Genomic DNA, 16258 nt, shown 5'->3' with positions numbered 1-16258 from the left:
AAGAAAAGGGTTCTTTTCTCTCTACACAACTGCCAACACTTGTTAGCTTTCATCTTTTTGATAATGGCCATTCTAACAGGTGCGAGGTGTATCTCATTGTGTTTTTAATTTGCATTTTTCTGATGATTAGTGATGTTGAGCATCTTTTCATGTCTGTGTTGGCCATTTGTATGTCTTCTTTGGAAAATGTTTATTCGGGTCCTTTGCCTTTTTTTTATTTGTTTTCTCTGCTATTGAGTTGTATGAATTCCTTATATATTTGGCATATTCATTGCTTATCAGATATAGTTTGCAAATATTTTCTCCTATTCCATTGGTTGCCTTTTCATTGTGTTGTTTTGCTTGTTGTGTAGAAGTATTTTGGTTTGACATAATTCTAGCAGTTTTGTTTCAAAATTTCTCACATCTAATCCAGTTCCTTGAATAGTATGTGCTCATCAAGTACTTTTTAACATATTGATGGCTTTGAAGAGTTTACTAATCAATGATGAAGACCTGATACCCTTTCAAAGATTTAAATGTCAGAGATAAGAAAATGTAATATGGGCATAAAATAATAAAGTTGGTTGAAATGCTACAGAACACTTTCTCGCAACTGTAAAAATATGACTGTTGAGCAAATTCCTTGATAGATCACAAAACAAAGAACTCTGCACCCTAGTTTTCAGTCCTTCATGTTCTGAACACTTAACTTTTCCAAACATATCTCAGATTGCTCCCTGTTTGTATGCCTGAGTTCTAATTCACATGTCAATGGACACATCTAGAGATTTCCATATTTATAGCTCTTTGTGTGCTGTCTTTTCGAACCTTCTTTCACTTATTTTTACCCCTGGGAATCCCATTCTTCCTCAAGGTCAGTCTCAGTGTCCCCTCCAGATGCTTTACCTGCTCACACTCCTAATATGTGGATTAGGAGTATCTCTCCTCCCCTTCCCTTCTAAAGCACTCTGATCTCCTGATGGCAGTTATCAGAATTTGCATTGTATTGCTTTGTTTCTTTGATTTATTTAGTTTACATGTCTTTTTTGCAGTGATGTCTCTATGGGGTGGGAAGTCTTACAGTTCTCTTTATACATAAGCAAGAAATATTTATTATGTAAGTTACTGACAGAACAAAAATGAATAATTTCAATTTTGATCTAAATTATTTATGAATTCAAAAAGTTTATATTACTTAATATTCTTGGTGATGGGGTCCTTGTTCATAAACCAAAGATGGCAACATCTGCTCTGCAGGATTGGTACAAAGATGAACTGAGGCCATTTATGCAAGGCACTGGCATACTCTTAAAATATCAAAAACATCCTTGTAGATGCAAAGAAATACAGAGGATAGAAAACAAAAAATATTATATTGATATGATATATAGATAGTAATATTAAGGGATGACTGAAATAAAGTCAATTTGAAAAAGTTTTAAGCAACATTTATAATATTTGCTCAGAATTCTATGAGGGAATAATTTGGCTTGGGGTCAGCTAGGATGGCTTCTCTCTGCTCCAAACGGTTTGACAGGGCTCACTCATATGTCAGGGACCTCACGTGAGATTGCTGGAATGACTGACATGGTGTATTAGTCCGTTCTCACACTGCTATAAGGACATATCCAAGACTGGGTAATTTATAAAGAGAAAGTTTAATGGACTCAGTTCGACATGGCTGGAGAGGCCTCACAATCATGGCAGAAGGTGAAGGAGGAGCAAAGATATGTGATACATGGTGGCAGGCAAGAGAGCATGTTCAGGGGAACTACTCTTTGTAAAATCATAAGATTTCATGAGAACGCACTCATTATCACAAGAACAGCATGGAGGTAACTGCTCCCATGATTCAATTACCTCCCACTGGGTCCCTCTTATGACATGTGGGGATCATGGGAACTACAATTCAAGATGAGATTTGGGTGGGGACACAGCCAAACCATATCCATATCAGACGGCTTAAAAGAATGGGTCTCTCTTAACCTGACCTCTTATCCTCCATCAGCATAGTCTGGATTAATAACATGGCAGGAGCATTACAAGTTAGAAAGTTTCCTTTGCACTCTATTGGGGCCAGCCCTGATTCTAGGTCTGCAGCAGTAGACTCCACCTCCTGATAGAAGAAACTGCAAATGATTAGTAACTATGTATAGTCTATCAAAATAGAGGAGATAGGGTGATGGAGGGTGGTTTGGAGAAGGCAGGGCTTAGGAAAGCAATGAAGCCACCAAAGTATGCTTCAGATTTCAGGTAAACATGTGTGATTGATGGGACATGAGACAACTTGAGCACCGTTGTATATACACAAAGTAGTCATGTATCATTGTAAAGAGGGAGTTGAAGAAGAAAAAGAGAGGTAAAAGATAATTGAAAGTATATCAAAAAGCCTGTGGGCGCTAATAAAGGAAGTGAAATGATGATAACCACGGTTGGAGGTGAGAATCCATGCTTCTCTATATGAAACATGGAAGAGAGGGATTCACAAGATAAGAAGAGGGGAAAAAGGTCTGTCTCAGTTAGCCAGGCAATTAGCCATTGGGTTAAAGTTGTGAGTGTAAATAGGAAAGGAATAGGTGTTCAGCAATGTTTTAGAGCATAATGAGCAAGAATAGAGAAGATAAGAACCATAGCAGGAAGCATCTAAAGAGATGTTAGGTGAACACATGATTTATCATCCAAAATTGGATTTTTGAGAGAAAAAGAGAGTGCTATTAATTATTATTCCAGGAAAACAGGAGCTAAGCCAGTATCTACATACCGTCATCTGTGTCTTAGAAGACTAAATGAATTGCGACAGTTACAAAGGTAAAGAAAAACTGATAAAATGTTAAGCTTAGAAAAACATAATGAATATTACTTTTGCTAAAGTTTAAGGCCAAAAGGGCACCCAAGTGAAATGCTCTGTGGATAGAGAAAGCAAGAGAACTATAAAGTGCTTAAAACCTGGATTGCTGGGAGATAATAATAGTAATTATATTTTCCATTTACATAATGCCTTATGATTAAAGTACTTTCACAGGCACTGCCTCATTTTATCCTTACAGTAGCCCTTCCAGGTAGAGAGACTGGTTACTACCCTTATATGGGGAGAAAGAGTGCTACACAGAAGACAGCACGCTCTTTCAAGATGCCTCATGACGGCTGGTAGGTGCAGTGACCTTGCTGTGTATCCCTGGAAAGGTTATATAACCTCTTTGAGCATCGGTTTTTTTTTTTTTTAACCATAAAAGAAGAGTAATAATGAGAATAAATACTCTCTCTCTATATGTGTGTAGTTTATTTATATGAAATTTAACTTATGTATATATACACACAATATATATGTCTAGTTAACGAGCAAGTATTGTATGTTGGAAATGTTTATCCCTTTCCACACTCTGTAGATGAGAAAGCTGAAGTTCAGGTTGGTTGAAAGAGCCACATAATGAACTCAAATCTCCCAGTCCAGGGCTCTTTCTGCTAAGCCATTTGCCGATTACTGGCAGTTGAAATAACAGGAACGAGTGAGTTCTCAAAGGAAGTAAGTATATATGTGACCTAGGGAAGGAACAACAACAAAAAAATACATCTTCCAACATCCGAAAGAAAAGAATTCTCTATAATAATGTAAGGAAAAAAATTAAGAAAGATTTGAAAAATAGTAACAAGTTTATTGAAACAAATGTTGACAACCTTAATGAATCTGACTTTTTTAGAGAAGTAAAGATGGAGGGCATTTCAGGAGGTGCAGAATGCAATATAAATGGCAGCTCAAAGCTGGAAGGTAATAGGTCTGAGTTCAAGTTGAGGTTGAGGGACTAGAGAAGAGGAGTAATCGTTGATGCAAAAGAAGGTGAGTGAAAAGCTGAAGGGCAGGTCTTTCCTGAGATAGGCTGATTTCCGTCTGGATAATGTCTGATGAATGCAGTGAGGCCTAGATGGAGGTGGGGAGGAGTTAGCCGGACAGGCTTAACTGCTCTTGGCCTCAGTTTCCTCCATGATCCTTTTCAATCTCACAATTGTATGATTCTGACCAAGTTGTCAGTTCTAGGGAGGAGGGAATGGAAAACGGGCTTTATACATGGCAGTGTTGTCTCCAGTGCTTCTGACAATATTCACTACCAGTTAAATACCAGTGCTCTAAGAATTATTTTCCTCATGGTAAACCTGAATGTCCCTTTTACCTCCTCTGTACTCACTGAAATCCTCTCTTTCAATCACTGCAGTCTCTCCTCTCTCCCTTTTTTGTTTGTTTGCCCTGTTTTCTGGTTGTACCCTCTATTTATACTTTTTTTTTTTTTTTTTTTGAGACGGAGTCTTGCTCTGTCGCCCAGGCTGGAGTGCATTGGCCGGATCTCAGCTCACTGCAAGCTCCGCCCCGCAAGTTCATGCCATTCTCCCGCCTCAGCCTCCCGAGTAGCTGGGACTACAGGCGCCCGCCACCTCGCCTGGCTAGTTTTTTGTATTTTTTTAGTAGAGACGGGGTTTCACCGTGTTCGCCAGGATGGTCTTGATCTCCTGACCTCGTGATCCGCCCGTCTCGGCCTCCCAAAGTGCTGGGATTATAGGCTTGAGCCACTGCGCCCGGCCTCTACACTTTTAATTCTCCCTTATTATATGCCATCTATTTATTTTCTGAGAATCTGTTGGACAAATTTCTTTCCGGCAAACCCACACCCACAATTAACCTAGTTATTCAGTGTGTATGGGGGTATTTATTCCCTGAGAAAAGCATTCTTTGTCCCTCAAGCAGCCCTACCATGATAAAATGTCTGATACATCTTTATGGTGGTAGGAGTTTTAGCCATTTTGCTATAGTCATGTCCATTTCATAATTTACTTTTTACTTAATATTTTGCTAGTCACTTTTACTAGCCAATTCCAAGCTTTACTAATTGTAATGTGAATTCAGACCTAAAGATATTTTTTGTATCACATTTTGTCATCAACACTTTCTTAATGGGCAGTATTTGTCCATTAGCTATTTTCTTGGAAATAATCCTGCTAAAAGAATACTAAAAACACAAAACTCCTTAGACCTAGTTAGGAACTGAACTTCTGATTTTCCCTAGATAAGGTACTTCATATTATGGTTTGCTTATTACTTTCTTTCTTCATTGATTCATCAATCATTCATTTTCTCAGCAAACAGTTCTCATCTCCTGTGTGTAGAGTTTTGGCATGCAATTACTAAACATTTTTTAAACACTGAACTTAATTTTTGTTTCAAGCCTACATGTCAGATAAACTTCGTCTTACCCTCTGAGGGTGCAAAATTTTCCCAGGGTTGAATCTAAGTTCTGTGGGCCCGTGTCAAACCAAGTCATTGATACGATATTTAAAATTTTCAGTTGTTCACCTTGGATTCTGCTGAGAAGCCCCCATTTCAGGATGATTTTCAGTTGTATCTGTCAAATAAAACCAGGAAAACCAAAATTATTCTAGATATTAAAATCAGTGGAATTTAATAGAGGGATTTGCTTACACAGGTTACGGGGAGAGTTGTGAAACCGAGGAGAGGACCCTGGAAACTCCCGTATACCAACAACAGCAGAAAGCTGCGATTCCCAGATGATGAAGGAAAAGGCAGTATTGCAGACCCAGGAGATGGGGTTCACTTGGCAAAAGGCAGAACCTGGGCTTCAGCTGGGCCCTTCTGATAGAGCTGGAGGGTGGAAAGGTTATAGTCCCCTCTGCCTCTGTCCTCCAATCTCTCACCTAGCTGGTGGCAGCTGAACAGAGGATCTTGGGAAAACCAGCCTCGGTAGCGTATCTAGTATACTTGACTTTTGGAGCAAATATACCACTCCTCTGTAAGAGATGTTTTTTTCCAGCAATAAGCTTCAAGTTAACACATTTTTATTATCTATACTTTAATAATCATTTTTATAGACATTACTCTGAAGAAATTCCAGTGAGTTCATACAGGTTAGAATCACTCGAGCTAGCTAGCGTATAACCTATGCCTCCCATTTCGGTGGCACAGAAATTGCAAAGACATGGAAACAGAACAGAACTCTGTCATTTTATCATGACTGGAGGGTTTTATTTGTATTTTAAAAAATTAAAACAGTAAAACAGAATGGCTGGAGAAAAATTATTTGAAAACCGTGCCTTGCTGAATTGGAATCTGAGAGAAAACCCTTCAACTTTGCAACAGACCCATGAAACCAAGTCCACGTGTGTCAGGGTGCACGGTAGTGTAGATGGCATCTTCTGTCTATTCACTTGTATCGCAGATGACATCTCTTTATCTATCATCTATCTGCCTATCTAATCCTCTAGTATCTATCAATCATTATCATGATCTCTCATCTATCAATCCATCAACTGTCTCAATATTATCCATATATCATATATCTGTCATCTATTAATTATATGTCTCTCTATGTACCTACTATCTATTTATCTACCTATCCACCAGTCTATCTTACTTTGCTAGGGCTCCCATATCACAAACTATACGGCTTAAAGCAACAGAGATTTATAGTCTCACCACGCTAGAAGTTAGAATTCTGAGATCAAGGTGTCCACAGGGTTAGTTCCTTCTGAAGGTTGTGAGGGAAGAAGCTGTTCCAAGCCTTTTTCTCTAGCCTATAGATGACTATTTTCTCACTATGTGTCTCCACATCACCTTTTCTCTGTCTATGTCCAAATTTCCTCATGTTTTTATAAGAACACCAGTCATATCTACTATCCTACCTTAATAATTTTATTTTAACCTAATTACCTCTATAAAGACCCTATCTCCAAATACGGCTGCAGTTTCATTTATGCAGGGGTGAGATCTTTAACATATAAATGGGGGAGGAAGGCACACTTAAGCCCGTAATACTACCTACCTCTCCGAAGAGTAATCACAATGATTGTTTGGGAACTTACCTCAAGAAATTACATTGTTTACTTGTTTTGATCAAGTGCTTTATCACTAACATTAATTAGAAAGGTCAGCATGTGAAGATAATAAAGAACAGAACCACTATTTAGTAGGTTTTATTATTGCTTTTCTATTATTTACAGAGAGAGCCACCTCCTATTGCCTGTACCTAGGGAGGACCACTCTTACCTCAAGCTCTTGCCACACACTGCCCAGCCGTAAGCATCAAGCTCCATAGGATACAGATTAGACAGAGGAGTGAAGGAGCGGATCTGGAGGCACACAGGCATGGGTGGGCCACCCGCTCGTCCATGCGCATGACTGTTGTGTCTCACTTAGTCCCAGTCACTAGACATTTTTGGGTCTGGCATGCTCTGTGCCCCTCTCGGGTGGGTAGGAAATGTTCTCCTGCTCCCACAGTGTTCCAGTTGCAGGGAACTTGGCAAGATTATCTTTTAGGCTGTCAGACTAAGTGCATCACAGAGACGTCCCTTATCCTCCAGCACTGTGAGGTCACAGGGAATACTTTGTCGACATCCTCAGCTCCGCCTGAGTCAGGACACAGATCGTTTCTGCCCTTGTATTCTCGAACCCGTCTGAGAGTTTATTATTCCCCTATGCCCCAGTCCCCAGGAACTGAATTAGGGAGTGGCCACCAGGCTCCTCCCAGGGACACACTGATATCTAGACCCTCTAAACTCTGCTCCTTACTATTATACCTTCAGCCAAGGAAATCATTTTATACTCTTAATCTTAAAGGTAACCATGTTATTCTTGGCCCATGATCTCCTAAGAATCTGTGCTTTTCATACTTAAAACTCAGTAACTGCCTTTACATTTCTGAATTTCATAGTTTCATCTCCTCTCTGCGGGAAGAGGGGATGCATAGCAGTTAAACCCTCAAACCATTGTACTCTATGTATACTGTTTTTTAATCATTCCTCAAATTATTATTAAATAACAACTTAGTCCTGTTGTTGAATTCTTGATTTCTGTATGTTAGCTGTGTGACTTTGGCCGAGTCAGATAACCTTGTATGTCTCAGTTCTTTTACTGGGCATGTTTTGGTAACAATATCTATACTTTCTATAGCACACAGTGGTTACAAAGATCAAAACAGTTTAACAAAATGCTTTTAAATATAGCAAGAATTTTTACAAATGAAAAATATTATTGGTATGCATTTCATTAAATTTGTAAACTACACTCTCTTAAAACATCTTTAACCACGTGTGATTAAATAATATTTTGTGACGTTAACTATTTCCCCTCCTTACATTTTCCCCCTTTGCTTTGGTCCCCATTCCAGAAGGTGGTCAGCAAAGCATTTCACTGAGTATGTAGAAAAATGGAAGGCAAAAGCAGCCTATGCATTTTGCTTCTGAAAACCTTTATGAAATTGTACAAGGTTCTTGACAGTGGGGAAGAAGAAGAAGGGTTACAGAGGTGACATTAAAAACATTTTATTGGGAAGTAGCCATTTTCTCTACCACTGCTTGTGGATAGCAGGTCAGGTTCCCGGATAAGACTCTGGAAAATGGTGCCATGGATCATCTCAACACCAGCTATACTGGTATTTTTCAAAGTTCCCTAAGCGATTCTAACATACCGCCAGGGTTGAAATCTACTGATTCAAGCAACCCAGAACAAGAGTCAAAACAATTAATGGCCAAGTATGACAGAATCGACAGAGCTAAGAAGCCCACAAAGACTCTGTGGGCAGATAAAATAGACATCTTCTCAAACACCTGCAGGGACTGATGGTCATGGACTCATCCCAGAAACCACCATGGAACACTGTTTAGCCCTGCATAAGATCCTAACAACTGTATAATATGTGAGCAAGTACTCAAGAAGTTGAACTTCAATTATATTTTAGAAAATAAAGATAAATGTCGTGCACGCTTGGGTTTGTAGTAGGAAATATGCACTCTTCATGCATCTTTAAGTTCATGGAAAATTAGTAAAATTTATTTTTGGTGTAATTGGAAAAATACTACAGCAGAGTGGAACAGGGAAAAATAATCTTTCTAAAGCTACACATTGATTAATGGAAGGGCAAGCAACAAAAAACGTAGTTCCTGAAATGTTGCCACATATTCAATAGCTAATATTATCTTATAATTGCACCAAGTGTTATACCTTTTTACTCTTTGACCTACTGGCTAGCAGAATAACATACTTCCCCGTTTAGGCTGAGGAATCCATTCTTGTAAAGCTAATTACTTCTAGGTGAGCAAAAAGGTAAGAAAAATGATTCTATGGCAACTTTTAGGTATATATCTTGCTTGTCTAGATGGCTTACTTATTTGACTGTAAAAGAAAAATGACTCTTTTCCAACATACCCAATATTAGGCCTTTCTGAATCAAGTCTGATTAAAAAAAATCAATCTTAAGAAAAATTCATCTTAATCACTGTTTTTCTTATTTTTATTGCTAATCTTTGAAGATATTTATACTTGTGTGATCTTATCATTTAATATTACCAGTGTTTTAAATACAGTTTTATATTACCAGGGGCTTCACCTACTGACATCTTGCTGGTGGTTTGTAGAATGGAGTGAAGGTTGGATATTAACATCCAGGCTTGAGTTATCCCTGATTTAATGTTTCAGAGTTACTAGGTGATCTTGTGAGGACAGAAATTTATTCTAATTGACCCCACAGCTAAATATATCAAAATCATTGTAATCTATTTTATTTCATTATAATAAGGATGAAGATGCAATAAATATTTGGTGAGCAAATTCAGGCTTCTCATTGCAATTATATGCTCAAAATTAAATACATTTTTATTACAAAATAAGCACAATATTTGAAGAGTTAAAACTGAACATACAAAAATTGATTGATTCACAAGATGTAAAAGCTATTCAGAAGCAACCCATACAGGTGGTCTTGCCTCATAAACACTCCCCACTCACTCTTACCCCACATGATCCACCACACTTTTAACCCTGATATTGATATGTACACATGGGAAATGAAGTATTGAGAAAATTGTGCATGTAATTCAAGCAAAACAAAAATATTTTCACCATACCTATTTGTTTAGTAGAGAATACAAAAAAGGTATTTAACTTAGCCTGACTACTTGTCTGAATCATAACCTTAATTCTTCGAATTGCTTAGCATGTTTGTACCTGTGCAATGACTAAAGAATAAAACAAAGAATAGAAACCATTCCCTTCAATGCCCCAACTGCAATTCTCTAATTGGGACCGTATAACCTCTAGATAAGAATTGAGTGTTAATAGCCTTCCATTGATGTGTCTTATCAAGATAGATGCTTCTGTTTGCTTGAAGTACAGATGATAGGCTATGAAAAATATTATTTTTCATTTATAAATTATTTTCCTTTAAACAGTGATTCTAGGCAAGTTTAACTGTATAAATTAGAGACCTTAAAATCTGTCTTCTTAATTGTCCTAAGATAAATCAGAGCTCCCTTTTCACTAAAGTGTCTAATTGTAATTGTGTGAGTTCCTAAAGGAACAAAGTCTTTCATTAGATGGACATTTTCATGTTTTGACATTTTCAACTAAAAATTATTGTTTGATATCTACAATTTTCCATGATAATCTTTTGAAAAAGGTCATCATTTAGTTGTTAGTGTGTAGTACAAGAAACAATGTAGAGGAAAAATAATAGCTTACATTTTAGAATAGGTATATGTTTTATTGTTATAGAATATCGATTTCAAATTTTGATTCTTATCAGATAAAATATGATGGTCAAAAACTAGTAGTCCATCATTGTGCACTTGATAATGATTATGGGTATACTTACATTTAGAATATGAACATTGGAACAGCGATTGAGTCCAACAATAGTAAATGCATTTAATACACCTGAAGTCAGAATGTCCAAGTTTTCCTACCAGTAACAAATTGAAACTTTCATATCAATTTAAATCTAGACATAAAGCAAGTTCTCCTGCCTCACATACTTACAGTTTCTAGCAGGACTTTATAACAAACATTGACCATAGTCCACACTTGGAGCCAAAAGCAGGCATTAGACATAACTGGTGGAGGTATTACTAGGCATTTTCATGTTTCTTCGCTTATCTGTGTGTGGCACACAGTGGCCAGGCACTGGATATCTGTACCTTTGCTTCTTTCTGTTGCAGCAGCAAAATCCACAAAGCAGACCGCCTCCAATGAAGAGGACAGCAGCGCTTGCCCAGCCAAGGAAAAGTGCTGCTCCCAGCTCTCGTTTCTGACCTATGTGGACAGCTGGGTTGTAGAAATCTCTGATGATTACATTGGCTGTCCAGCTCACCGGAATCAGAACGAAGATGCCCGTCAGGATGAAGAGGACTCCTGAAGTTCCCAGAAGATATGCTTTGGCCCTCTCATTAGAGCCCGTGCACTGGACTTGCTTCATGCCACAGATGCCAATAAGTAGGGCGATCAAGGAGAGAGCAACAGCCACACACATGAGTGCCCGGGCTGTTTCCAGGACAGGCGGAAGAGCCAACAATGAACTATAGAACTTGCATTGCAACCGGGCCCTGGCTTGTCGGATGCAGTTCATCCAGAGCCCTTCCCAGAGCCTCTCAAAGACAATAATGTTGCTGCCAACAAAAGCTGATACTCTCCACTGAGGCAGAAGCGTCGTGGCAAGAGTCCCCACCATGCCAAGGAACCCAAGAACCAGCCCAGCAATTTGCAAGGGATAAAATGCCATTGCCTTTTACTTTGAAGACTAGTCCAATTCGGAGTGGTAGAAGATGCTCAAGATGTAGAACGTGGAAGGCTCTTGAGTCTAGAGAAGTCTTTGATGATGTTCTCCTTGGCTGCTGCCCATATCATTTTAGTCCAAATCAGTGGCTGTGACTGAACTTGGCCTAACTAGAAGTACCTGTTGTAAATGCATGTTGCCTTTTTTCATACACATTCATTTCTCTATGGATTATTTACTAGTCATATATAATTGTTTCCCAGCCAATAAGAAGGTAGCTAGGGGTGTGTCAAGAAATACTGCATTCAGCTTTAGGATTTCTCACATTATTATTGTCTTAGCAATGCTGTAATTAAGTGTCAAAGTTTCCATTGTGAATTGCTAATTACAGAGCTGAAACTTCCTGTGTAAAAAATCACTCTGATATAAAAGTATAAATATATGTGTTAAGGCACAGCTGAAGACAATGCCAAAACCTTGTCAGTTTATTGGAGAGTAATTAAAAAACATTTTGGACTTTAAACTATTACTTTATTCTAGTGTAAGCCACTTTTCCTTAAGATGGTAATCAATTCTGGCTTTAATAAAGATACCTCGATATGCAGAAATGTTTACGTATTAGTTTCAAGACACACGAAAACTATTGATACTTAGGAGGAGCCCTAAGCAAGAAATTCACATTTCATAGTTTACGCTTAAGATCCAGAAAAGAAGAAAACAGAGAAGTATTCCTTATAATTAATTTGAATGAACTGTTAATTATTACTTTAACTGTTAAGTAACACCTCTCTCTGTTAAGTAATGTTTAGTATGGAAACTTTCATTCAGTGTTTCTTCAATGGCAGCTTGAAATAGATCACATTTATTAAGGCCAAACACGTACCTTTCATTTTTGTGGAAAAATATAAAAGTGGCCCTTGAAATTGGCTATGCAGTCACTTGAAATTTAGACGCTAGAGAACATTTTAGTGCTGGAAGTTATCGTCAAGGCCATCAAACTTAACACCCTTATTTGCCAGATGAACGGAAGGTGTGCAAAGTGTTTGGCTGAGACAAGCCATGTGGCACCTGATCCGGGAACAAGCCCAGGTCTGTAACTCACTATGCTTACTTTCTCTGTCTAGTCTGATTCAAAAATAGGAAGGAGAGATTACTTTTTCAATCTTTTCATATAAGTGGGACTAAACCTAGTGGAAATGTGGCACTATCTACAGTTTTTCAAATGGTTTTCAAAGGAAGAAAAATTCAGTTGAGATTATTTCAAAATTTAAGTCAAGTTGTAACTTTTGACTGCCACTTTCCTGCCACTCCCTAGAGGCAGTGGGGGGCTTCGTGTGGGAAAAGTGGACCTTTTTCCTTTTCCTTTTACATCCCACTGGCAAGGGATCTATTGTAAGGATGAAAATGACTCCAAAGCAAGAACGCCAACCACACTCCAGGTGGGAGACATCACGGTTTGCAAAATGTCCTCCATCTCAATCAGTTACAGGCCAAAGATTTAATGGGTGGTCCAATGGCAACCAGATTTAGAGTCCATTCACTGACTTCATGAATGTGAAAACCATTGAGTTTTCAAGATGATTGGTCTGAGAACTCCCTCTCTAAGGAATGTGAATCATTGAGCAAACAGATGACTTCTGTGTTGTTAACAGTTTCCCAACACCAGATTGGATGAAGGGTTTCCTTGGCCCTTTGTTCATGGTTACTGAGACATAGGCTTAACCATTCCCTCCCTGACAGGATTTTCCAGCATTACACTGACTTGTTACTTCTGGGTCTTCTTCCTCATTCTAGTTCCTCTTCCTCATTCTAGTTCCTCTTCCTCATTCTATCTCAGATGTATTGCTATGCTCATTTTGTCCTGGAAGTTTCCAACATTTTTTTCCAATTATTTGCTTTCTCATCAGCTAGAGCATATTGTCTGTATTATAAGTGAAAACATACGTTTGTTTAAATATAAAAATCTGAGGCTGGGTATAGTGGCTCCCATCTATAATCACAACACTTTGGGAGGCTGAGGCAGGAGGATTTTTTGAGCCCAGGAGTTTGAGGCCAGCCTAGGCAAATAGTGACACTGTGTTTCTACAAAAAAATAAAAATTAGCTGGATGTGGTGGCAAACGCCTGCAGTCTCAGCTACTCGGGAGGCTGAAGTGGGAGGATTGCTTGAGCCTGGGAGGTCAAAACTGCAGTGAACTGTGATTGCTTTACTGCACTCCAGCCTGGGCAACAGAGTGAGACCCTATTCCCAACCCCCAAGAAATGAATAACCTGAAAAACATAAATAACGTAGGAGTTCTTGGTCTTTGCCTCTCACAGACAAAGCCGATTGTTAAAAACATTTTAACTTTCTCTCCTTTGTATTTAGGGGAAGATACTGCTTTCCTCTCCAACCTTTCTATGAATCTCATCCCCTTCTACCTCCTCAGTGGGACTTGCTCTATTGATCACTTCCTCCTTTCATTGCACTGACACCTTCTCCCTCTCTTTGAGGAGTCCCCTAGAAAATAAACATACTCAATTTTCTTCTATTTTAAAACTCCATCTTGGAATGTATACATCATGGAATACTATGCAGCCATATAAAATAATTATATCCTGTCATTTACAGCAACATGGATGCAGCTGGAGGCCATTATACTAAGTGAATTAATACAGAAACAGAAAACCAAATCTCGCATGTTTTCACCTATAAGTGAGAGCTAAACATCAGGGACACTTGGAGATAAAGATGGCAGCAACAGACACTGGGGACTACTAGAGAGGGAAGGGAAGAGGGAGATAAGGGTTGAAAAGCCAACGACTGGGTACTATGCTCGCTATCTAGGTGATGGGATCATTCACACCCAGATCTCAGCATCAGTAAACGACTTACACATGTGCAACCTCCACCTCCAGTGTTCAAATGATTCTCCTGCTTCAGCCTCTATAGTAACTTTTATTTTATTGTAAAATAAAAGTTGAAATTATAAAAATATAATAGAAATAAATAAAAATAATAAAATAAAAATCCATCTTGCCAGATCTGTATTCCTTGCCATGTGTCTCTACACAACTTTTGGTCCTCTCTCACATTTCCCACTGCTATACACATTGAAATCGGCCTTTAGTCATCATGTGATCCACGAAAACCTTCCTAGAAATGTTACAGACTTCTTGGATGTCCTAACTACTATCTTTACAAAAACACTTCCATATTTCTGCTTATTGATGTTTCAGTAAAAGTCACAACAAACCACTGTCATCCAACGAGAGACAGTGAAGGGCGTGTGCTCTGGAGAGAGACTTGGTTCACTCTAGGCTTGATGCCTTAGCCATCCATCTCAGGCATGTTTTTGAACTCCCTCCCCCAACAAAAGTGCCTGGTCTATGAAATCAGGATAATCATAACATCAAACTCACAGGGCTGCCTTGAAGATTAAACGGAATGTGTGCAAAGAACCGGTCCTGAGCAAACACCCAGGAAAGTTTTTCTGTTAATATTTGTCTCATTAGTATTTGTTGTATTATCGTCCTTACTACTTCTCCACAGACGCATTCTCTCTCTTCTTTCTCTAGGTGCCCTTCGCCATGTTTGTTTTGTTTGTTTTCTTCCAGACTTGCTGATACACCTCAGTACTCTTCTCACTCAGCACACTCTCCCTAAGGCACCTCACCTATGTCTACACAGCATTGCCTACCTCCTGTCAGGCTGCAAGTTCTGAATCTGTTGTATTTAGCCCAGGCCTGTTTCTGTTTGTCATTCTCAGCTAATTTTTCTTTCTTATTCTTTAATAAATACATGCCTAGAGTGGACACTGTGATGTTCCACCCAGATGTCTCTTTCAGCTGCTTAGAGTGCTATGGGCAGAACACCCCCAGCTCTCAGCCCCATTCAGGTATTACCTGGAAATAGGCATGTCACTCAAATTATTCCCCATTCATAGATGTAGCCCATATCCAGTGACTCATCAATATGGTCCTGACAACTAGCCCTGTTAGCCCCATGGGGTTAACACTCAGGGGCTATTCTAGCTCCAGAGCTCACTGTGTGGTCAGCTAAGGCCTTCATTAGCCCGGCATCCCAACTAAACTTCTCTATATGGCCAATCCTCTTCCTTGCCTTCTTTTCCTAAGGTGTTGATCTTATAATAAACATAATGCACACTAATCTCTGCCTCAGAGTCTCATGCTCAGGGAACCCAACCATTGATTGACACCTTATTCAAATGGATTAAATATGTTTTCTGTTCTATGCTGTGTCTTAATTCAGTCCTTTGACATGCCTCATCTGTACCATTTCAAGAATGTCTTACCTAATCTCCTTGCCTCTGCCCGTCCTTACTACTTTCTGATTCATTTTCTATTGAAGAACCATAAAACCTTGCAGGATCAAACTCTATACATGCCACCTAAGACCTTACTTAAAATTTTTCATTATTTCTCTATTGCCTGTAAAATAAGATCCAAATTCCTTAGCATGACGTGAGAGACCAATTTTTGAATGACCTCTGCCCAACTTTAAAACTTAGCCTCTGACCATGACTCCATTCCATGCCTTCACGGAGCTTACATTTTAGTGAGCATGATAAAGACTAAACATGCAATTGCCAAAATATATATTATTAAACATTAAGGTATAGCTATGGTTAAAATATATAGGGTATAAGCAGAAATGATTTTAACTTTAACTAAGAGTTCTCTAATGAAGGAAGGGCACTCTGATAAAACAACATTTAAACTGCAACCTGA

General features: G+C 38.7%; 1 protein-coding gene across 14 annotated transcripts in view; it reads right to left on the bottom strand.

Annotated features, from left to right (window-relative positions):
* Positions 1–12053, bottom strand: part of LOC114676711 (claudin-17) — an 89843-nt gene extending 77790 nt beyond the window's left edge. For 3 of the 14 annotated variants that reach the window (XM_077997917.1, XM_077997916.1, XM_077997918.1), the window contains exons 1-2: positions 10796–11778; positions 5324–5372 (exon numbers count right to left, since the gene is read on the bottom strand). In XM_077997917.1, the coding sequence (XP_077854043.1) occupies positions 10860–11534 (675 nt within the window). In that variant the 5' untranslated portion in view covers positions 11535–11778 and the 3' untranslated portion in view covers positions 5324–5372; positions 10796–10859. Of the gene's footprint in view, positions 1–1545; positions 3523–3614; positions 4012–5223; positions 5373–7030 lie in introns of those variants that run through there. The other 11 variants (XM_077997913.1, XM_077997921.1, XM_077997923.1 and 8 more) reach the window with 11 other exon arrangements.
* Between the last annotated feature and the right edge of the window lie 4205 nt (positions 12054–16258).

The sequence above is a fragment of the Macaca mulatta genome, chromosome 3 (assembly GCF_049350105.2).
Source record: "Macaca mulatta isolate MMU2019108-1 chromosome 3, T2T-MMU8v2.0, whole genome shotgun sequence".
Classification (NCBI taxonomy): Eukaryota; Metazoa; Chordata; class Mammalia; order Primates; family Cercopithecidae; genus Macaca; species Macaca mulatta.
Note: the sequence above shows the minus strand (reverse complement) of the source record. Positions and strands in the feature narration are given on the sequence as shown.